Genomic DNA, 25,619 nt, shown 5'->3' with positions numbered 1-25,619 from the left:
GTGTTGTTTGTGAGAGTAAAGGACATAGGACAACTGAGTGTCCTACCATTCCAGCCTTCAAGGAAGTGCTATATGGCCAAACTTCTGATTCAAGTAATGTTAGAAAGCCATTTTCAAACCAAGTAGGCAATCCCTACTCTGAGACCTACAATCCTGGATGGAGGAACCACCCAAATTTTGGATGGAGAAATGAGGGCTCTTCAGTACCTCAAACATTTCAACCTCCACCCCAACCATTTCATGCTCCCACACATAACACATACCAACCACCTCATAAGAGATCCCTAGAGGATACTCTTCAACAATTCATGCAAACACAAGGAGGAATCAACAACCAAGCTTACAAATTTCAAGACCAGACCAATAGGACCTTAGATGACATTCGAAGTCAACTAACCAAGTTGACTCAATCACTAAGCATTCAAGAGAAGGGAAAGATTCCAGCTCAACCAATGCCAAATCCTAGAGGTCAGGTACACATGAGTGAATCCTCATCTAGTGAACCTTTAAACCATGAACAAGTCCAAGCCATCACTACCCTTAGAAGTGGAAAGATTGTTGACAAAGCTATAGGTTTTGAGATTCCTAGAGGTATTGTGGAGGAGAAATCTAAGGAAAGTGAAGAGGAAATCAAAACACAAATGACAAATGAGAGCTTGAGTGACAAAGAAGGTGAGATAAATGAGAAAGAGATGAGTGAGAAAGGAGATGATTCAAGAAAAATTGGAGTCAAAGTGAGTGATTTAGAATTTGTTCCTAGAGCACCATTTCCACAAAGGTTAGGGAAACCTAAACATGATCTTATGAACTCAGAAATCTATGAATTGTTCAAACAAGTGAAAGTCAACATTCCACTCCTTGATGCAATTAAACAAGTCCCATCTTATGCAAAGTTCCTCAAAGACTTATGCACAGTTAAAAGGAGATTGAATGTGAAAGAAAGAGCCTTTCTAACTGAACATGCTAGTGCCATCATCCAGTTTAAGACCCCTCCCAAATACAAAGATCCTGGTTGTCCTACTGTTTCATGCATTATTGGAAGTCATAAGATAGACCAAGCTTTGTTGGATTTAGGAGCAAGTGTGAATTTGATACCCTACACTGTTTACGAACAGTTAGGTTTAGGAGAAATCAAGCCTACTCGAATCACCCTTCAATTAGCTGATAGGTCAATCAAGATTCCCAGGGGTATTGTTGAGGATGTGTTGGTCCAAGTAGATAAATTCTACTTTCCTGTTGATTTTGTAGTGCTAGACACCGCACCAATTCAAGGTTCTAATGCTCCCATCCCAGTCATCTTAGGTAGACCTTTCCTAGCTACATCCAATGCTTTAATCAACTGTAGGAATGGGGTGATGAAATTGTCTTTTGGGAATATGACTGTGGAGATGAACATATTCAATGTCTCCAAACAAATTGGTGAACATGAGGACATTAGAGAGGTGGATTTGATCCAAACAGTTTGTCAAGAACACTTTGAGAGAGAGTGGATCAAGGATCCATTGGAGAGAACTTTAATTCATGATGAAAGATTTTGTTCTTTGAAATGTGTTGATGAGGAAGTAAGAGAACTCGAGACTTATCTAGATCCAATGCCTATTATGTCAATAGGTCAATGGACCCCATCGTTTGAGCCTTTGATTTCACCCCAAGTGAAAGCTGAGGCATCTCTTGTCCAACCTTATAAACCAGAAAGGAAGCCTTTACCAAGTGATCTTAAGTATGCTTTTCTAGGGGAAGATGAATCATATCCTATTGTGATTTCATCAAAACTTAGCATAGAGCAGGAACAAGAACTTTTAAGAGTGGTGAGAAAACACAAGAAAGCAATTGGGTGGACTATTACTGACTTGAAAGGAATTAGCCCTCTTTTATGTACACATAGAATCTATCTTGAAGAAGAGGCTAAATCTGTGAGGCAAATGCAAAGACGATTGAACCCAAACATGAAGGAAGTAGTGAGAGGTGAAGTGCTTAAGTTACTTGATGCAGGTATCATTTACCCCATTGCAAACTCAAAATGGGTTAGTCCAACCCAAGTTGTCCCTAAAAAATCTGGAGTCACGGTAGTGAAGAATGAAAATAATGAGCTAGTACCAACTAGAATCCAAACTGGATGGCGTATGTGCATTGATTATCGTAAGTTGAACATGGTGACTAGGAAGGACCATTTTCCACTTCCATTTTTAGACCAAGTGCTTGAAAGAGTAGCTGGAAGAGCTTTCTATTGTTTTCTTGATGGATACTCAGGTTACAACCAAATTGAGATTTCCTTAGAAGACCAAGAAAAAACCACTTTCACTTGTCCTTTTGGTACCTATGCTTATAGAAGAATGCCTTTTGGCTTGTGTAATGCACCAGCCACTTTTCAAAGATGTATGATGAGTATCTTTAGTGACATGGTGGAAAATTTTTTGGAAGTTTTCATGGATGATTTTTCAGTTTATGGGGATTCTTATGAGTTGTGTCTAATGCATTTGGAAAAAGTTCTTGAAAGGTGTGAGGAGAGCAATCTTGTACTCAATTGGGAGAAGTGTCATTTTATGGTGACACATGGCATTGTTTTAGGTCACATTGTCTCTTCAAAAGGGATAGAGGTAGATAAGTCAAAGGTTGAAGTCATTCAAAAATTATCTACCCCTCGGACTGTGAAAGATGTGAGATCCTTTTTAGGACACGCTGGTTTTTACCGAAGATTCATTCATTCTTTTAGTACCATTGCCAAACCATTGTGTAACTTGTTGTCACAAGATGTTCAATTTGATTGGACATCAAAATGTCAATAAGCTTTTGAAAAGCTTAAAGGGTTGTTGACCACTGCACCAATCATGCAAGCTCCTGATTGGTCTTTACCATTTGAACTGATGTGTGATGCTAGTGATTTTGCGGTAGGGGCTGTTTTAGGGCAAAGAAAAGAAAAGAAGCCTCATGTCATTTATTATGCTAGCAAGACTTTGAATGATGCTCAATTGAATTACACTACAACTGAAAAAGAACTTTTAGCTGTGGTCTTTGCATTGGACAAGTTTCGGTCTTATTTGGTTGGATCTCTTGTTATTGTTTTCACTGATCATGCAGCGTTGAAATACTTGCTCACAAAACAAGATGCCAAGCCATGTTTGATTCGATGGATCCTCCTACTCCAAGAGTTTAACCTTGAAATTCGAGATAAAAAGGGAGTAGAGAATGTAGTGGCTGATCATTTGTCCCGTCTTTCAAGCTATGAGACCATAATTGATGAATCTCCAATAAATGAATTCTTTGCTGATGAAAATTTATTTTGTGCAGGTACCGTTTCCTACATTGGCTCTCCATGGTATGCTGACATAGCAAATTACCTAGCCACAAGTCAGATTCCTTCTCATTGGTCTAAACTTGACAAAAAACAATTCTTGCGCAACGTGCGTACCTTTTTTTGGGATGACCCCTACCTATTTAAATACTGCCCTGACCAAATTGTTAGGCGGTGCATCCCTGATCATGAAATTCCAAGTGTAATTAATTTTTGTCATGCATTAGCCTGTGGTGGGCATTTCTCTTTCAAGAAAACCACTGCCAAGATCTTGCAGTGTGGTTTTTATTGGCCCACCATGTTCAAAGATGTCCATGCCTTCTGTGTTGCATGTGACCGATGCCAACGACTAGGTAACCTCACTAGGCGTAACATGATGCCCCTAAACCCCATTTTTGTTTTGGAAATATTTGATTGTTGGGGGATTGATTTCATGGGACCTTTTCCAAGTTCATTTGGTTACCAATTCATCCTTGTAGCTGTTGATTATGTGTCTAAATAGGTGGAGGCCATTGCATCTCGAACCAATGACCATCGAGTTGTGGTCAAATTCTTGAAAGAAAATATTTTCTCTCGTTTTGGCATGCCCCGGGCTATGATTAGTGATGGGGGAAAACATTTTTGTAACAAGCCCGTTGGGATTTTGATGAGAAAATATGGTGTAATTCACAAGGTCAGTACCCCCTATCACCCACAGACTAGTGGCCAAGCAGAGTTGGCAAATAGGGAGATCAAGAACATTTTAGAGAAAACAGTCAATCCAAACCGTAAAGATTGATCCCTAAGACTAGTTGATGCTTTGTGGGCATATCGCACTGCTTACAAGACCTCTTTAGGAATGTCTCCTTATAGGCTAGTTTATGGAAAGCCTTGTCATCTCCCTGTTGAGATTGAGCACCGTGCATATTGGGCCATCCGGCAATTCAATGACAATGAAAACGAGGTTGGCAAAAATAGAAAGCTTCAATTGGATGAATTAGAGGAGCTGAGAAATGATGCATTTGAAAATGCAAAAATTTCAAAACATAAGATGAAAGCTTTGCATGATAAACATATTTTTAGAAAATCCTTTCATGTTGGTCAAAAGGTTCTCTTGTATAATTCACGATTACATCTCTTTCCTGGGAAGTTGAGGACAAAATGGATTGGTCCATTTGTGATTAAATCCATCTCTGAGCATGGTGCATTTGAGGTAGAAAATCCTATGAATGGAAATGTTTTCAAAGTAAATGGTCATCGATTGAAACCTTATCTTGAAAACGTTGTGGCTGAAGTTGAGACATTGGATCTTGAAGATCCAATACCATTGTAGTATCAGAAGTAATGAGTTTTTATTTTTATTTTTATTTTTATTTCATTTTTATTTATTTATTTATTTTTCGTTCTTCCATCTCTTATATTTTCTTGTTAATGCATTAGGGACAATGCATTACTTTAAGTTGGGGGGTGTGAGGTTCTTTAAAAAAAAAAAAAAACATCAATGTTTTCTTTTAGTTGTGATATGCAGGTAAAAAAAAAAATCAAGCAAGAAGTCAGCTCATGTCCAATTCAATCAGACATTCATCCTTGAGAACAAAAGGGGAGTAACAGTTTTCTAATCTTTATACCTTTCTTCTCTTTCTTTTTTTTTCATTGATGATAATGTAAAACTTAATTTTAGATATTTGATTATGTTGAATGCGTGAGATGACCATGCTTGTTAGAAAATTTTTTTTTGCATTCGTACGTGAACGAGTCTTGTTTAGGATCAACATTACATTTTTGGATTCATTATTGTGTTGAACATTGCATGCTTTAATTTGGGATGGATAATATCTTATAAAGCAAGATATAGCATACTTTTTTTTTTAAGATTATTGAAGTACATCTTTCCTTGTAAAAGTTGTGTGAGTTGTGTGATTATGCATGAAAGATGAATGTGATGCTTTACTTGTGATTATCCCTTTTTATCTAGTCCTAAACAAGGTTTAAGTGAATAGAGTAATCATTATTACACAAATGTGTACAAAGTTCTATCTACTCCAATGTTTTGAGTTGCTCAGTAACTAGGGGTATTCATCACAAATGTTTATCTTTACGTCAAACGGCAACTTGAAATATGAGTATACAAAGCACTTTAAGTTTGTGACTTTGTGAGTAACCGGGTGCATTCATCACAAATGTTTGTATTCGCGTCAAAAGGGAAGTGACCACTTAAAGAAAAAGAATAAATAATATCTTTAAAAAAAAAGAAAGAAAAAAAAATACAAATATTTCTCTAGTTTGCTACCTTGTTTGTAGTAGTGAGAAGGGAAGATTACAAGTTGAGTTTTCGCGTGAATCAATTATGTTGGTTGCATGATAAATACGATTGAATTTGGAATTTTGTATGGATGTTTGATTTAGAGAATGTGAGTATGCTTATTTTTCTTTATTTGCTATTGTGTACACTAAATTAAAGATACCAATGTTTGCATGATAGGTCCTTTAAGTGTGATGAGTCGAGCCTAATTATGTTGTTATTATTCTTTTTATTTCAAAGGTTTTATGTTTTGTTTTGCTTGAGGACTAGCAAAATCTAAGTTGGGGGGTGTGATTGTGCATCAAAAGTATCATTAAGTCTCTTATTTTACATATGTATTTATTAATTTTATTTGGGTTGTTTTATAATAATTGATGTGCTTTTTAGTAATGAAGTTTCTTTTAATATTTCGATAGGTTTTTGGAGCTTAAATGAATTATTTCAGAAAATTCAACGTCGGAATTCGGAACAAAGAATTGAAGAGAAATTTAGTTGAAGATTGAAGAAAATCTTAGTGCTCCAAATTTGCCCCAAAAATCAATTCTATTCCAATTCTAGAAAAGAATATCATATGATCTATTTCAAGCCCAAACTTGCCTTATGTTGTGTGCAAACTTCAACCATCAAACACTCAAGGTTTTAATGTCAATCTTAGCCCAAATAATAGATACATTTGTATCCTTATTTGATGCTTAAATTCAGCCCCAAATCAGCCCCAAATCAGCCTCAAATCAGCCTCCAAATCAGCCCAAGCACAATTCATGATCTTACATGTCCACACAACAAATAACATTTGATTTATTTTGGATAATTCATTGATCCAAGAGGGCAAGCACATGGATGGAAAGCTGGAGGGGACATTGTCACATTATTTTGGGTCAAAAAGAAGAAAGAGACAGCTCACAAAGGAGGAAGAAAAACGTGCACCAAAGTGTTCTCCAAGCTGGCCTGATTTGATTTTCCAAAACACCTTTCGGTGTTTTGCCCATAACTTTTGTCTCAGATGTCCAAATGAGTTTTTGTTTAATGATCTGGAAAGCTAACAGAAGTTCCTATAAATATTTCTCTAATAGCCATCTTCAAAAGAGGCTTCTAAGAGGGTCGAATTGCTGTCCAAAGTTAGAGTCAGATTTGTGTCCGAATATTTACTGAAATTGTGTTGTATTCTTCTTTTTAGATTTTGGTTCTTTAGCTTGTAAAACTTATTATTTCAGTGTGATTCAAGTTATTTCATGTTTATTGAAGTGTTCTTATATATAATCATGGTTGGCTAATCTCCTTCTTGGATCCAAATCAAGGATGATGGTGATTGAGGTGAGTTCTTTAAGATATGAATGAATCTTAATGTTTATCTTCTTATTTTCTTCATGAATGATTTATTATTGCAAAGAAATTTTAGAAATTATTTAGGTAATGTTATAATCTTGAATTTTTATGCACAAACCTTAGTTTTGGTATAGAGATTGCTTGATTCAATGTCTTACTTAATATGAAAGTACTTGTTCATTCTTAAGCAATAATCAATCTTCATCTTTTTAAACTTCATTGTAATATCTTCCGATCTAATATCACCATCGTTGATATTAGGTTGAGTTATCTTATATATGTTGAAGGAATCACCAATACATCACCATTAGAATTGATTTGGACCAAGACTTACTTTTTCTTGTCATTTAAAATCTATTTACACTTTTTCATCTTTGAAAACAAATCCATCAATCATTTTCAACCAAGTTATTGTTAATTTAATTTCTCTTGAGTTTTTTTGTTACCTAGCTTAATTTCCAGATCTAGCTCTCTGTGGATATGACCTCGATCTTACCGAGTTAATTGCTACATCGCACACTCGTGCACTTGCGAGTTAAAATAAGCCGAACATAAAAAGCGGTCAAGCAACTAACGTCATAATTTGAACAGACTTCAATCATGAAAGTTCTAGGGAATTGTCTCATCTTTCCAGGGTAAAACTTTGAGATCATTTGGACTTCTAGAACTCGAGATATGGGCTGAACACTGAACAGTGTCTGGGATGCAGGACAGATTCGGACTTCTTCATTGTTGCTACAATTTGGACTTGAAAAAGGCCTTGTTAAATCTTGGACTCCTCATGAAAGTTATAGGCCTATGTCTTAGCTTTCCATCCATATAAGGCAGACCTAAATCCAAGATCTACAACTCCAGATATGACCCGATTACCGAACAGTGTTCCAGTTTGGACTGCACCAACATCTCTTTTCTAAGTTTGGCCATCTTTCTGTCCTTTCAATTTCAGTACTTCAACTCATCAATCAATTCTTTCATTTATGTGATAGGCCTGCATTTAAGATGAACATTTACCATAAATTAAAGGTATCTTATATTATTAGATATGTTAGTATAAAACATGCTTTAGTTAAGGAGTTATTGATACTTCAAGTGCAAAATGATGATATAGAACCTTGATAAAAATGCACTTTTAAGTACTAATCAGATCTCCTTCTTTCCCATCTTCAACAGCAGCAGGCGACATCGGGCCTCTTCACCAGCAGCCGTTCAGCTCATCATCATCATCATCTTCAATAGCAGCAGGCGACACCGTAAGTTCATTTTGCCTTCATCATCATCACTGCAGTAGTAGATTTTGCCCCTGTAATAGATTTGTATTTTTCCATGTTAAGTGTTAATTGTCCGGTGATCAGTTAGTCTGTTACCCTGTAATTCATTTTGCCCGGTCCTGTAATTTGTATATGTATAATGTTGAATTGAATGGAATTGATCGGGTGAGAAAATTGTTGAATTGAATGCCACAATATATACTATATATCTTAACTGAATTGGACTAAATATTACTCGGGTGAAAATTGAACTAAAAACTGTTGAATTGGACTAAATTGAATGCCATTTCAGTATTATAGGACTGGATTAATTGGACTAAATTGAATTAAATTAATGGGGTGAAAATTGGACTGAAAAATGTTGAATTGGACTGAATTTAATGCCATTTCAGTATTATAGGACTGAATTAATTGGACTAAATTAATGGGGTGAAAATTGGACTAAAAATTATTGAATTTGATTGAATTGAATGTCATTTCAGTATTATAGGACTGAATTAATTTTGTGAATTGTTATGTATAACAAAACGTTAATTACAATCATAAAATGTTTGGATTGATTACAGGGCTGATTTGAGTTGATTCTTGAATTGTTGAACACTTGAACTTATGGCATCTAGAAAAAATTCTTCTGGTAATAGACTTGATGTGGGATGGCAACATGGTATAGATATTGATAAGAATTCTAGAAAAGTTCAGTGCAAGTATTGTCAAAAAATTATCAGTGGAGGTATTTTTCGTTTCAAACAACATTTGACTTGCACTCGTAAGGATGTTGAGCCATGTTAGCAAGTTCCAGAAAATGTTAAGCAAATGATTTAGGGTGTTTTGGTGAAAAATCTAGAAGCAAATGAAAATAAAAGAAAGGCCCATCAATATAGTGCAAATGATGATGATGATGAAATAAAAGAAATTAGCTCCAAGGACAAAGGAAAGAGAGTAGTTAGTGGGAGTGGAAGTACACAAACAATCCTAAATCAATTTCTAAAAAAGGATATTAGAGAAGAAGCATGACGACAAATTGCAAGGTTTTTTTACACTAGTGCAATTCCATTTAATTGTGTAAAAAACCCTGAGTTTGTAAAGGCACTTGAATTGGTTACAAAGCATGGGCCAGGTTTCAAGCCTCCATCCTACCATGATATTAGAGAGAAGTATTTGAAGCAGGAGGTGGATCAAACAATGACATTGCTTGAGGAGTACAAGCTAGAATGGAAAAAAAAACAGGTTGTTCAATAATGTCTGATGGATGGACAAATAAAAAAAGACGTTGTATTTGTAACTTTTTGGTTAATAGTCCTAAAGGGATAGTTTTTTTGTCATCAGTGGATACCTTTAATATGTCCAAGACTGCTGATAAGGTATTTGAAATGTTAAATGCCATTGTGAAGAGGATTGGGGAGGAAAATGTTATCCAAGTAGTCACCGATAATGCTGCAAATTATAAGGCAGCGGGACAATTATTGATGGAAAAAAGAAAGAGTTTGTTTTGGACACCATGTGCTGCCCATTGTATTGACTTGATATTGGAAGATTTTGAGAAGAAGTTAGAGGTTCATCAAGTAACTATTGTCAAGGGGAGGAAAATCACCTCATATATTTATTCAAGAACTATTCTTATTTCCATGCTAAGGCACTTTACGAATGGAAGAGATTTGATTCGACCTGCTGCCACTCGGTTTGCAACTGCATATTTGACTCTAGGATGTTTGAATGATCATAAAATACAGCTGATGACTATGTTTACTTCCAAACAGTGGAGTTCTTGTAGGTTTGCAAGAATAGAAGAAGGGAAACGAATTCAAAATTATGTTTTGGACAGCAGGTTTTGGCATGATGTCACTATATGTATTAAGGCAGCGAATCTTCTAATTAAAGTTCTTCGATTAGTTGATTCAGATGAGAAACCAGCTATGGGTTTTATATATAAAGCAATGGATGAAGCAAAAGAGAAGCTACAAGTGAATTTTGGTTGTGTGAAAAAAAGGTATATATCTTGTTAATTTTTATTTCAAATATTGTCATTTATTAATATGAATGTCATATATAAAGTACTGATATTTTTATTGTTTTTTTTTTATATAGTTATATACCTATATGGAATATTGTTGGTGTAAGATGGGAACTTCAACTCCACAGACCCTTACATGCAACAGCTTATTATTTGAATCCTCATTATCATTATAATCCAAATTTTAAGGTTCATGCCAACATTAAAATTGGATTATATCAATGCTTAGAAAGGATGGTGCCTAATGCAAGTGAAAGGTGCAAAATTGACTTGCAACTTGAATCATTCAAGGATGCAAAAGGATTGTTTGGCATTGAGGCTGCCAAGACAGCTAGAGATAAAAAAAAACTCCAGCTCAATTGTGAGATTCTTATGGGGATGAATGTCCAGAATTACAAAGGTTTGCAATCCGAGTTCTAAGCTTGACTTGTACTTCATCTGGATGTGAGCGTAACTGGAGTGCATTTGAAATGGTAAGTTTTTTTATTTTTTTATTTTAAATGTTGAAATATTTGATAAAAATCTTATCAATTTGAATTGTTTATTTAGGTTCATACAAAACAAAGAAATCGTTTGCACCAGAGAAAAATGAATGACTTGGTATTTGTAATGTGCAATCTAAAATTGAATAATAATCAAGTCAAAAAGCAAGCTGATGATTTTGGTGTAGAAGATGATCTTTCATCTGATGATGATTGGATAACCGAGGGAGAAAAACATTCCAACATTGATTTGCTTGGTGCTATTGATAGTGCAACACGAAGACAAAATGGTAATGAAGATGAAAGTGATGAAGAAGAAATTCCTAATGATGCTGAAATGAAGAGTCATGGTACTGAAGATGATTTGGAGATTCAAATTGATGATATTGGTGTTGGTACTAGTAGCAGCACTAATGCTCATAATATTGGTGTTGGTACTAGTAGTGACACTAATAATCCTCTTGATGCTAATGATATTGATGAATGTTTGAGGAATAATGAGGAAGATGAAGGCAATGAAGTTGGTTTTAGTTTACATGACACACCAGCAGATTATTTATTTTAAATTTGTTAATTATTAGCTAATGAAAAGTTATTTAAATTATATATAAATTTTTATTTGAACCATGTATTTTAAGGTGCTTGAACTATGTATGAATTTTTATTTGAAGCATGTATTTTAAGGTACTATGAATTTTTATTTGAAGCATGAATTGTTTTTGATGTATTTTAAAATTCCTTATGATTTTACGATTTTACGATCCATTTTTACGATCCGAGTTTGTTTAGTACTTTCCGTGCCGTGTCAAAATCGCGATTTTAACAACCTTGGTCTTTGTTGTTGTTTTGTATGCCCATAAAATTTCATTCAAGAGCTCTGTCCATTCTGACTTAGCCTCTTTTATCTTTTTCTTCAGACCATTGAGTAGGACCCTGTTGGTAAGTTCAGCTTGCCCATTTGTCTAGGGGTGTGATATTAAAAAGAACATGTGATCAATCTGCAGTCTTTCACACTGCTCTCTAATCTTCTGGTTGTCGAATTGGGTTCCATTATCGGTGATCAGCATCTTAGGTATCCCAAATCGGCAAATTATGTTTTCCATAAAAAAAGAGATCACCTTGTTGGCTGTGATATCTGTTAGTGCTTCAGCTTCCACCTACTTAGTGAAGTAGTCCATAGCTATTAAAACAAACTGTCTTTTCCCTGTTGCTTTAGGGAAGGGTCCTAGAATATCCATTCCCCACTAGCAGAAGGGCCAGGAGAAGTGATCGTTGTCATCTCCGTTGATGGCTACCTTGACACTAGGGTAAATCTCTTGACACTTATCACACTTCTTTACTAGGTCTTTGGAGTCTTAGAGTATGGAAGGCCAATAAAAGCCTACTCTTGTGGTTTGAGCAGCCAAGGCTCTAAATCCTGTGTGCAATCCGCAGACTCCCTCGTGCATCTCCCTCAAAACATAAGTGCTTTCTTCTGAAGACAAGCACTTGAGGAGTGGTGATGATGTGGATTATCGATACAAGACCCCGTCAATCAAATAGTACCTTGAGGCTCTCTTGGTTTGCTTAACAACTTCCATTCTGTCCAAAGACAAGCTCCCTGTGAGTAAATATTCCTTGATTGGCGCTCTCCAATCCTCAGCTCCAATAACCGGGAGTATTATGGCATCTCTCTTTCCTACGCTGGGATGATCCAAGACCTCAATCCAGACATCAATGGAGGGGTCGGCTGGGTTAACACTGGCTAACTTAGAGAGGAAATCTGCCTATGCATTGTCTTCTCGAGGCACACTGGTGATGCTGATCACTCTGTCCTTCTAAGTCAACATGGCTTTAGCCTTCTCAAAATATTTGACTAAGGTTGAATCCCTGGCTTTATTTGTCCCTTAGTACTGTCCACAATCAGCTGAGAGTCGATGTGCACTTATAGGGGGTATGCTTTCAAAGCTTCTGCCAGTCCTAAGCCTGCTATCAGAGCTTCATACTCGGCTACATTGTTGGTAGCTGGAAACCCAAACCTGAGCCCATACTGGTAGATCTGCCCTTCCAGGCTAGTAAGAAGAATCCCCGTCCCATTTCCTTCCTGTGTAGAGCTGTCGTCAACATAGAGTTGCCAACACTGAGGGGAGGTCTGCTATAGTGACTCAGGCTTTACTAGCTTTGAATTAGGGGGAGGATCCTCTGTGACAACCTCTTCAAATCTGCACTCCGCTATGAAGTCAGTTAGGACTTGCCCTTTGATTGCAAGTCTTGGTTTGTACTGTAACCACTCCTAATTATATTGCTCATTTCACCAATCATCTTGACATGTCTAGTTTGTGAAGGATCTGTCTCAGAGGCTGGTCCGTCAACACTACCACATGGTGTGCTTTGAAGTAAGCTTTCATGAAACGATCCAGGAAAGGTCAAATTCAGATTCTGACGTAAAATGTGCAACTATCCAGTTTTACGGCAATAGTCACAATTCTCAATCCGATCGTTGGATTAAGCTAAAAATTTACGTGAAGTCTCCTAACATGTTGTCCTACCTTGGATTAAAATTTCATATCAATCAGAGTTCGGGAAGACATCGAAACACAGGTCAACAAAGGCTGTATGAATTTTGTTATTTACTTCCTTTTGACTTGTGGACTTCCTATTTGGCTAGGATTCTTTTCCTAAAAGGATGTGGCAGCTTATTTTGGGAATCTCCTAATTCTACAAAGATTTTTAATGGGCTGCAACATAGTTTCCAAGTGTGGCAATGATTCATAAATGTTTTAGAATCCTTTTCTTACAAGGATTCTTTATTCATCCTAGCTACAAAAAAAAAGGAAAGAAGATTTCAGAATTAATTCTACCTTCAGATTTGATTCTCCTAGCTTATACGAGCAGCCAGGGCTTCCTTTACTCTTATGTGGTTCTCGATCATCTACTTGACTTTTAGGAGAGTTCTGCCCTATAGAGGGTGGAGTTGTTTCCACAACTCTTCACTTTTGACCCCTTTGATCAAAGCCTCACATGTTATGGGTTCCAACAGGTCCTCTACCTCAAGCATTTCTTCATTAAATCTCTTCAGATATGCTCGGGTAGACTCCTTCTCACCTTAGGTAACCCCAAATAGTTTTATGGAGCTTTTCTTCATGGGAATGCTAGTGCTGAAATGTTCTACTAGCTTAGTACATAGATCCTAGAAGCTCAGGATAGATCCTGACTTCAGGTTATTATACCATGTCTTCACATTCCCTCTAAAAGTAGTGGGCTCTTGAACATGACATCATTGTCATGGATGACCAGCTCAAGGCTCCCCCTCACATTTTGGATATGCTCTCGGGGTCTATAAGTCCATCATAGCTATCCAGGTTCATCTTTGCGGATAGGTACTCTTTTGGGACTTTGGCTTTGAGGACTCTCCTAGACATAGGGAGCCTTTCACCTGATACTGGTGGACAAGATGATGATGTTGTGAGTCCTCCTCAGCCCTTCTTCTAGGTCGTTCTTGGTGTGAGTCAAACGAACTTGAGGAATCTAGCATGGGACAGCGGGATCGATGACTTCTTTCTCTCCCACGGTAACTACTATAGGTCCTACAAGAATGTTCACCTCGCACTGGTACCGTGGGATGGTGTGAAATTTCTCGGGTTGGACTACAAGAACGATGTCTCGAAGGTTCTTCCTTGTTCTGTCCATATCCCTCTACATAACTGAGGCGTCTCCGGGTGATAGGCGTCTTTTATGGCTGAGGTGGTAAGATGTATGCTAGGACATCGTGAGCTGATTGAGGATGAACATGGATTTGTCCTCTTAATCTGATGACTTCTTTAGAGAGCAAACGTATTTGCTCAACCATCTTCTCAATCTAAGGTTAGGCGGATGTACCAGTGGTAATGTTAGCATCTGTGATATGCCCTGGTGTGTATGGATTTGTCATATTGGTGTATTAGATGAAACAGTACATCGAAGCTTAGTTTCTTGTTGGAGAAGTAAATAGCTTTTTGTAAGAGGTTCTCACAGACGACACCAACTGATGAGGCTACAAAAATCACAGGGAATATTCCGGAAGGAATTATTCCTAAAGACCCTTGTAGATCGTACATAGTGTGTTTTACGACCTTCACTTTCAAACAATATTGACCTCCTCTTTAATGGATACCTTCAGGGGTTGTAAATCTTCTCTTGAACGAATACCTACATATAATCCCTTAGAGACCCCTAGGGGGTGTTGTTGGGGGACCCTTCGAAGATCAAGTCAGTACGAGGTATTTGGTATGATAGAAAGACATTAATGAGCTTTTATAAAGATAGAGAAGAAGAAGAAGAAGAAGGAGAAGAAGTTGTAGATGCAAAGGAAGAAGAGAAGGAATTTGTTTTTCTCTAAAAGCATAAGGTTTTTCTTCTATATTACTTGTCTTGAGTTGCTTCATATGACATGTGAGGGGTAGAGATGTCATCTCGTAATAGTAAAATAATATTATTCTACTATTTGTGCCATCATATCTTATTAATACAAGCATGAATTGTTTGTTTTTAATTAATAGGATGTGATGAGTATCATAATCACTAGCCCATGCCCAGAGTAGGGGAGGTTTAGAGTGGGATTACTTTTTCGCTATACGCTGAACCTAGGTTCATGTGGGTTCAACTTGCACGCTGAACCCAAGAGCAGTTGGGTTCGGCTATAGGGTGAACCCAAGAAGAGATGGGTTCAGCTGTACGTTGAACCCATATATTGTTGGGTTCAGCTATACGCTGAACCTATGTATATTTGAGTTCAGCTTGTATGCGGAACCCAAGTGTGGTTGGGTTTAGCTTACAGTTGAACCCAAGAGGAGTTGGGTTCAGTTGACGCTAAACCTAGGTGTATTTGGGTTCAGCTCGTACGTTGAACCCAAGTGTGGTTGGGTTCAGTTGTATGCTGAATCCAGGTGTATATGGGTTTAACTTGTACGCTGAACCCAAGTGTGGTTGGGTTCAGCCAAAAGAAGTTGGGCACGGAGACGTCATGACCTGACTTGGAGTTGGGCGCGAATGTATCATGGCCCAACTTGGAGTTTGAGCGCGCAGAAAACATAACCCCATTTTGGGTTATGACGTTCGTGTGATGACCTTTAAATGAGGGGTTTTTAGAAAACCATCAATTTCAATTTTATCTTTTCACTACTTATTTTTTTTTATTATTGCCACAATAAAGCTATTACCCTACTTACTCTTAGCTTGTGATATAGTTTTTTTTATTACTGCAATGAATTTTGTGCAACAAAATTGCCCCACTCGGTCATCTTTACTCATCTTTTTTATTAACCATCATAACCCCTTTGTGTAAAATTATCATCATGACCTTTACAAACTTGACCAATGATTGAATATTTATTGAAAATCATTTTTCAAGAAAACCATCTCTTATTTGTTTTTAGGACCAAGACGTATATTCCAATGATTATTTTCATGCAGGTTTAATTATTGAAATTAAGTCATTGAGATGTAAATTTTAAAGTATTTTTATCAAATAAAATTTAGAATTCCTGGTAAAAAACCAAAACATATCATTAAGATGTTATGACGTAGTTTTTGGATGTTTTGTTGGCAATGTCAAGATAATAAGGAGATGATATATAAAGTGTAAGTTCTTAAATGTGAGAAATAATATGTTATTACCGTTAGACTTTAGGAGGTTTAAGGCCTATTTATAATTTTTTTTTAAAAAAACTTTTAGAGTATAAATGTGTGTGTTGAAAAAAGGTTTTGGAAAAAAAAATATAAGTTCATTTTTGAAAGATAAATTATACCTACATTCTAAAAGAACTAGAGTTTCTTATCTTATGGTGCTTTACTATTCATATAAATAGTAAAGCACTTAAATGTATTTTTTAAATTGTTTTATATCAAGTCTACACTGTAGCTGAGTTACTTCGCACGCATGGGGCTACTGATGTTGCAGGTTCAAGCACACTGGTGGGTGCAAATATTTTCTCAATTATGACAAACGATAGGTTGTCTATCACTTTTTTCTATAAAAAAATAAGGGGTACACAACATACTTAAATAAAAAAAAAATGAAGCAGGGTCAACACATAAGCTTTGCTCTAGGCCTAACCTTTTATTGTGGGCCAAGAGCTAGGCCTAACCTTTTTTTTATGGCACTTTGATAAAAAAATTTACCAGATTCGCTTCATTTTTTTTATGATTTTGAAATATTATTATAAGTTTTTATTAAATTTTAATAATATTGTTTTAATTTTTATGTATATGATATGAAAATAATAGTATTAATAATAAATTGTTCATGAAAATTCTATTGAAATTATTTATTTTTTTAAAAAAATATTTTAAATAGAATTTGAACATGATTTTATAATATTTGTGATTTTTTTAGCTTTCAATTACACATAAAGTAACATAATCATAAAATGTTTTTTTTTTTTAAGAAAACATGATTCCAATTAAAAAGCTTTTGTTTGCAAAAATAAATAATCCCAAAGAATTTCCTTATACTAAATATTTTTTCACGTTTTAAAAATTTTAGGCCCTCCGCAGCGTAGAGTGAGGCATACAAACTAATTATCTCTAAATTATGTGATAATTTTTTTAAATAATAAGTTCATTTTTAAAGTTTAATTTTGTTAAAAGTTCATAATCAATTGTCTTACCTGTATTTCCGGTCATTATCCAAAAAACTAAAAAAGCTTAGAAAAACATTGTGCTTCAAGACACTTAACATTGTGAAATGGAACAATGGATTCATAATTTTTTCTCTTCTATAAAAAAACCAATGGCCTTGTTGATAAGGATAAAGTCGTTTTTTCCAGATGATCCATTTATCATTACCAAATTAATTAGGTCAGATTGGTCTTTTTATTTTTTTTTAGTATAGTAAAATTACTTTATTATCCTTAAAAGCAAAAAAAAAAACATTAAACTAATAGCTAGGGGCTCATTCTTTTCTTTTTTTTAGCACATTAAAATGACATATTTACCTTAATATAGAAAATCATTAAATTGATGTGCAAAGGTATTTTTTTGTGTGTCTTTTCTCCTTGTTTTTATCTTTTTTTATATATAATTATCAAGTTGAAAAAGAGATAATTTGACATTTTAGTAAATATAAATATTATTTTAAATACACCTTCAAGGAGATATTCATGTCATTTGAGCCTTCTAGGGCATCATTTGACTTATCTCGGTGACCCATTCTTCACAGGACGATACATGTGGCAAAAAAAACAATCAGTTTGGCTTTAGAAGTCTTTTATTTTTTATTTTTCTTCCTTTATCTCCCCCCTCAGTTTTTGCACTCGTCCTTGCAATTTTTTAAAACAACCTTTCAAGTTGTTTTCCTTTAAATTTGGTATATGTTCTTTTGATCACTATTTATTTTATTTGAAATAATTTATTAAATTTAAATTTCTTTTTGATTTCATCCTTCCTTTTATGATATTTGTTTTTACAATTTTGTCCCTCATTATCTTATTTCATTTGATTTTTATACCAGATTTAATTCTTATTTTTTATTGCTATTTTCTTTTGTTTTATATCCTTTTCATGATTTATTTTATTTTTCAATCTCATCCCTCATTGTTTTATTTCATTTAATCTTTATATCAGATTTTGTCCTTATTTTTTTATTGTTATATTTTTTTTAATTTTAGATAATTGAGAATTTTACTTTATGATTTTTTCAGGTTTGCCTACTATAAGGTAACTAGGTCTTTTGACCCAAGTCATGAGTTTCGAAGATTAGCCCAATTCGACTTTGGTCTTTTTTAGATTTTTTTAAATTGATTTTTTTTTTCAATTTCACTCTTTAAACATAGTTATCCTGTTCTTGTTGAGATGTCGCGGTCACACAAATTAATTACCCTAACTTAAACAAATAAGATAATATAGTGCAAGTAAGGGGTCGATCTCACAAGGAAGATCTAGTTTAGGTCTTTATGCTAGATAATTGAAAGTTGGGGGGTTTTGAGGTTATCTAGGCTATGCTACGGTAAACAGAAGAAAACAATCAAGCTAAATTAAATAAATCCGAAACTTTTCAAAAGAAAAACCTTGATCTCAAGTAAACATTCACCTATGGAAATAAAAAATGATTACTAAAACGATACGTCAATTTGTATTCTGAATATCTATCTTTTCTTAAAATTAGTTAGTTAACCGATTCACAGTGTAACTAACCCTAACCATTAAACAACTACAATGTCCGCACTATAATTTAATTCAATGATAACCTTAAAAACTAGATAGGTTGATAAATCTAGACAACATAACTATCTGCAGTCTATGTTCGATTTAATTGAACGCTTTCCCTAAGTTTAACAACATAGATCCGTCATAATTATTAAACTTAGTTGCTTTACAAGTTCACATATCACAACTCTAGTTTTGATAGCAAACTTAGCAGTAGATTGGTTTAGAATAATAATTTGGAATATGCTCTAACAATCAAACTAAACAATTATAGAAAATAAGCATAGAAAAACATTCATACTCATCATATAAACTAAAAAGAAAAGATAGAATAGATCTCATAGTTTTTGAAATCCAAAAATTTATGTATCCTTTCAACCAAGAAAAATAATTTAGCCTTGCTTATCTATTGAAAAATTAATGAATAGAACATATGAGAACATAATTTTGGGTATAAGAGAAAAAGGTGGAGTTTTCTTCTTTTTTCTGTCTGCCACCTGCTTTTATTTCACTCTTTCTTTTTATCTGATAGGAAACTCTAATCCCGATAACCCTCCAATCTGTTTGTTTTCTCCTAAAAAATATAAAAATAGTACTTTCCAAAGTAAACAATATACATTTAAGTTGGATTGTTACTTCACAAAACCTGTCTGCTGACAGAATTTATAGGTTGTCTTAGAAATCTCGTATCTCTCTCATATGAGCTCCTTTTCTGCTGCCATTTAGTAGGCTGATAGGTCTTTGAGTTAGGAATCCAAACAAATTGAGTTTTCATCAAATGAACTTTTCTAACTCAAGATATTCGAGTCGGAATGGAAGAAGGTCAAAACTGGCAGAATATAAGACTTGTCTTTGAAGGCTGCGATTTCCATCCTCTTTCTTTTTTATTTTTCTTGCCATATTTATGGATGTTAGCTTTCTAATACCAGTAGAATCACTTCATTTCAACTTTAACAACTTAATTTCTGGATAAAACATCGATCAGAGGTTAAATCTGCCAATATTCGACATAGGTTGGAGCATGACCTGAATTTATCTCCAATTTACTTCTTTTCGACTCTCACATCCAAAAGTGCCTTCAAAATATAAAACAAAGATTATCAAGGCATTATATATAAAAAAACATGAATAAAACACTAGGTAAATATAGATAAAACTATCGAATAATATAGTTGCATCAGTTCTCATATCCCATGTCGCGTATTAGTCGAGTTAACTCGGGTTGACTCAGGTTTTTTTTCTTTAACATTTTTTAATTGATTTTTTCCTATTTTTCCATTCTTTATTTAGTTTACTTATAAGAGTTGACCTCCATAATTTTTTCTTTAACCTTATAATCAGGTCGTGAATTTGGCATGCTAACTCGAGTCAAGTCTTTTTATCCTTTTTTAAATTGATTTTTTTTTTCAGATTATCCTTCAGCATTTGATTTGATGGTAATTGAGCTTCTTATTTTTGTTTTTAATTTTCCTCTTTATAAAGTGATAAGATCTTTGCAAGGTTTGAACAATCAAATTTGAATTATAGCATGATGTTACATGTTGTTCAATTTTACACTATCGAGCATAACTCTCAATTCAATTACTGGATCAAGGGAAAATTTTACCAAGTGTTTCCAGACATAATTTTCTACATGAGTTTAATATTTCAGGTCCATCAAAGTTCTAGAAGGTCTTGTGATATAGGTCAACAAATACAATATGAAATTTGTTATTTGTTGCCTTTTGACTTGTGAACTTTTAAATTTGGAGTAGAATCTTTTCTTAATAATGCAATGATATCTAACACCTAATTTTAGGAGCTTTTTTAGTTCTACAAGGGTCTTTAATGAACAACAACATAGTTTTCAAGTGTGACAATGATTATTGTAAATGTTCCAAAATCCTTTTCTTATAAGGATTTCTTATTTATCCTATCTACATAAGAAAAAGAGGAATGATGTTATTTAATGGCAAAATATTTTGGAAGTTTTCATATTCTACAAGGAAACTAAGGGGTATGAACTACTACAAAGATTTTCATGCTTATTTAAAAGAGCTAAAGTTGGTTTTGGGTTGATTTTTTAATATATAGTTTTACACTAACAAGCATAATTTTTAATTTAATAGTTCGATCGAGCTGAAATTTTATTAGATGTTTCCAGAGGTCTTTTTTTTATATATATAATTAAAATTTTAGGTCAATCAAACATCAGGAATAACTTGAAATAACATTCAAAAGCTACTGTGTGGAATTTGTATTAGTTTCCTAGTTGATTTAAGATCTTTTTTTTATCTATTTTTTTTATAACTTTTTTATTATTCTTCTAGAATTGTTTAAGATATTTTTTTTCACCTATTATAAATAGAGTTATTTGGCTTATACGTAGGTTTGCCCTGCAACCATAAATTATAAATAAAATTGTTGTTTTGCTTGGAGCAACATGTTTTTCTTTAAATAAAGAACAATCAAACTTATAAAAATATAATTAATTTTGTGACGTTCTTCCTTACATTTCTCTTTCGTGATTTGGTAATCATTGGGTGAAGATTCATCCTAATAGTGCCGGTTCCTTGGATTACATATTCGTCTTTACACACTTCTTATCAAACATAATTATTTGGTTTTTCAGGATTTATCTTATTTGCGTGTGGGTTACACAACAATATGATCACGGGATTCACATCATAACATTATCCTATTTTTATTTATTTTTTACTTTGTTATTAAATGAGATCTTTGAGATATTTTAATAATATTTAAATGATATCTTTTTATAATATTAACAAGTACCTAATTTTTTCATTAGTCATTATTATTTGTTTTTCATTTTTTTATATTATCATTGACTTTATTTTTATAATAATATTATTAAATTAATTGATTTTATTGAAATTATTTAAAGTAATAACTTGAATTTGATTGAACTTATTTAAATTAATAACTATTTTTTTTTTCATCACTTGTATATTTTTTTTAAGCTTGGAAAAATTTAAAATTTAACGTAGGGTGGACAACCCATCCAAAATTATAGGTGCAACAAAAATATTAGCGGTGCAAATGCAAAAGTGAAAACCGTGGCTGAATTATGTGAATACTTGTCCAAATCCAATCAAACAAGCAATACTTGATTTATTTTATTTATTCAATCTCATCCACAACTGTGTCTCCCCTCCCTGTCTATTAGCTGACCAATTTTCACGCACTCTCTCCTCTCAGTGATCCACGAAAGATACTATAGAACCTGGGTTTGATGGGCCTCAACTTTTCTCCTCCTCCTCCTCCTCTACTCCATCGATGGCCATATCTGTCTTCATCCCTGCACCTATAAACAACATTGTTCATCCTCTGCTTCTTCTGATTCTCCGCAAATTACCCATTACAGCTTTTCACCTTCTCCTTATTCTCCTCCATTCCCTCTTATAGCCCCTTCACTCTTCTTACCGCTATTTTTCTCTGCTTTTAAAAAACGAAAAAGAATTTCATCAATGGCATCTGTGTTTCTTTATCATGTGGTGGGAGATCTGACGGTGGGGAAGCCAGAGATGGTGGAATTCTACGAGACAGAGACGGTAGAATCTGCGATTCGGGCGATTGGAGAGTCGACAGAGTGTGGGATTCCAGTTTGGAAGAGGAAATCTCATGTGAGCATGATTGAGACCAGTGAAATGAGACAACAAAGGTTTGTTGGTATCCTTAATTCTCTTGATATTGTGGCTTTTTTGGCTTCAACTGAGTGCTTGGAGGACCAGGATAAGGCCATCAAGACTTCGGTCTCACAGGTTGTTGTTCCTAATGCTTCGCTTCTCAAACAGGTTGATCCTGCTACAAGGTTAGTATCTTTTAATCTAATTTCTTTTAATACTACTCAGTATTATTATATTCTCATGGATTTGTGGTATATGAGATTCTGTATCTCAATTTCTTGGATTTGTTATTCAGCTCTATTTATGGTTCTCTTGAATGTTTTCAAATGACTCTTGATGGTAATCATAATGGTGGAAATTTGAACTTCACTACAAAAAATGTGTTCCCGAGGAACTAAAGGATGTGCAATTTCATTGGGAATTTGCCTTAATCCCATGGGATGTACTGCATTTCTCTATCATTTTCTTTATCTCAGTGCCCCAGAGTGTCGACATGGGATTCAATAGAAGGTTTGTTCTCATGGACCAAGTTATTAAATATGGTCGTTGGTTAGCTGGTTACACCTTTCCCTTTGTAATCTGTCATCGAATGCCTTGTTAATGGATGGTGTGATCCAAATACCTCTTTCCTTGACTGTGTCAAGTGAGGGTGTAGAGAAGGAGGAAAAGGTGAGATTGGTGGGGATTTTCAAGTTGAGGAAGAAGGATGTAGGAACATTGGCTTAATCTTGTATTTATTAAGAATTGTAGTTTTGTAATATTATTAAATGGTGGAGAAAATTGGTTTCTTCATTCTTGGGTGACTTGCATTGTCACTTGCAATAATGGGAGGATGAAAGAAATGGGAAGAAATGAGTAATTATTTTAATGCAAAAATTGAAAGTTTTTCTAAAAAATTTGGAATTTGATCTTTTTAGGTATTAATTTTTTTTTTCCTTTTTAGATAGATTTGGTGCTCACATAATCTTTTCCCATATAAATAATCTTCATATTTGTACATGTTCTATCTGACACCAACTTTGGGTTGTTTTTGTTGTCTGTCTCTCTGTGTATTTGTGTGTGTGTGTGTTAATCTGTATCTAGAGACAAACATATATCTGTGCCAGAGTGCATTGCTTATTGACAATTGCTTTTCCCTTCAGTCATCTTGTAAACTATGGTTTTTTTTTTGTTTTTTTTTGTTTTTGGAGAAATCTTAAGGGATTTCTCATTTTGTTCTTCCTCGCAAATGTTATCTATGTACAAGAGAATAGAGTTTATATAGTGTGAGATTGTTAAATAATGTCGTGTGATCTGATATGGCACAAATTACAGCAATTTATGATGCATTCCTGAGAAATATACGTTATCAGGAAATGACTTTTTGGTGCATGTGGTAGATTGATAGATGCTTTGGAAATGATGAAGCAAGGTGTAAGGCGCCTTCTTGTTCCAAAAAGCATGGTATGGAAAGGTATGAGCAAGCGATTCTCTTTTCTCTACAATGGTAAGTGGCTCAAGAATGCTGATGCATCCAACAACAGCAGCAATAATAACCTCACCATAAACACCAACCGTCCTTCCTCATCTTCTGGCACTTCCAACCGCAACAAATTTTGCTGTCTCTCTAGAGAAGATGTCATCCGTTTTCTCATTGGATGCCTTGGTGCTCTAGCTCCACTACCTCTTTCATCCATTTCCTCCCTTGGAGTCATTAACCCAAACTACACCTCAGTAGAAGCCTCTCTTCCTGCTTTTGAAGCTACGAGAAAGCTACATGGAGATCCCAGTGAAGTAGCTGTTGTGGAGCCCATTCCAGATGGCCAGTGTAAGATCATAGGGGAAATATCAGCCTCCAGATTGTGGAAATGTGATTACCTGGCTGCAGCATGGGCTTTAGCCAATCTCTCAGCTGGGCAGTTTGTAATGGGGGTTGAGGATAATGAAACAGCAAGATCGCTCCTGGATTTTGCAGTCAATTCAGCAGTTGGTGATGAGAGTACAGCTAATGGGATTGGTTCTACGAGGCTGAGGGAATTCAGTAGTAGGAGCATTGGGTTCAATCCAGGTAGCTCAATCAGAATGGGCAGGAGCATGTACAGGGGTCGAAGTGCACCCCTGACATGTAAAATTACAAGCTCGTTGGCCGCGGTGATGGCTCAGATGCTGTCTCACAGGGCAACCCATGTATGGGTGATTGAGGATGATAGTGATGACATTTTAGTTGGGGTGGTTGGTTACGCTGACATCTTAGCTGCAGTAACGAAACAACCTGCATCTGTTACTGTGAATCGACCTGAGGGGGGTTTCACAACTGAATTTCAAAATTGATTTGTTCTTAAAGAAATTATTATTTGTATTATATATACACACACGTGTGTGCGCGTGTGAAGACATCGCTATTCAACAATTAATACATTGTACTAGAGATATAAGCTTGTGGGAATTTATAGGTTTCTTGATGAGTTGTACAATAATGTTGTAAATTCTAGCCTGAACAACGATAGACTAAATATTTAAGAAAATCTGTATAAACTAAATTTTATAATTAATGTACTAAGATTGATTATTTATAAAAGTTAATTATTACGAGGGTGATTATATAGAAAAAAGATTTGATAATAGCTTAAAAAATATAAATAGGGAATACGTAAAACAAATTAAGGAAAATTCTAAAAGTGTGATGGTTGTTTCATAAATGAAATGCTTATGATCTGAATAATTCATTTGAATTAATACATGCACTATTTATTTTTTCTTTAAAAAACATCATGAGAAATATATATAGTTGAATGAATATGGAAAATATTACTCCATTATTTTAAAAGTACTCACTACTCTCTACCCTGTGCTCTATCAGATTTAAAATTGAAATTCAGACTAATTATATTAAAATTTACATGATTTAAATGATTTGGGAAAAATGAAATTTTATTTAAAAATCATATCAACTGAAATATATCAACTTCAAATGACGCAAATTCACTGTCAAACTCTTTATATATATAAAATAAGAATTGAATTAAATATCGAGAAATTGGGGATAAAAGAATGAGTGTATGCCCCGAATAAAATTCCTGCACAACTGATCCACCTTCTCGCAGACGTGGATGGGCAATTTGGTGGTCTGTATGGAAAAGATAGGGGTAGCAGCCACTATTGACTGGCACAGCGGAACAGTACTCCCAGCA

General features: G+C 34.6%; 1 protein-coding gene across 1 annotated transcript; it reads left to right on the top strand.

Moving 5' to 3' along the window:
• Positions 1-21,874: 21,874 nt before the first annotated feature.
• LOC7478982 (CBS domain-containing protein CBSX6) lies at positions 21,875-25,006 on the top strand. Its single transcript, XM_002319778.4, has 2 exons — positions 21,875-22,634; positions 23,829-25,006. Exons 1-2 carry the CDS (start codon positions 22,291-22,293, stop codon positions 24,757-24,759), a joined length of 1,275 nt encoding a protein of 424 aa, XP_002319814.2. The 5' UTR covers positions 21,875-22,290; the 3' UTR covers positions 24,760-25,006.
• Positions 25,007-25,619: the final 613 nt, after the last annotated feature.

Source organism: Populus trichocarpa, chromosome 13 (assembly GCF_000002775.5).
Source record: "Populus trichocarpa isolate Nisqually-1 chromosome 13, P.trichocarpa_v4.1, whole genome shotgun sequence".
In the NCBI taxonomy this organism is placed as follows: domain Eukaryota; kingdom Viridiplantae; phylum Streptophyta; class Magnoliopsida; order Malpighiales; family Salicaceae; genus Populus; species Populus trichocarpa.
Note: the sequence above shows the minus strand (reverse complement) of the source record. Positions and strands in the feature narration are given on the sequence as shown.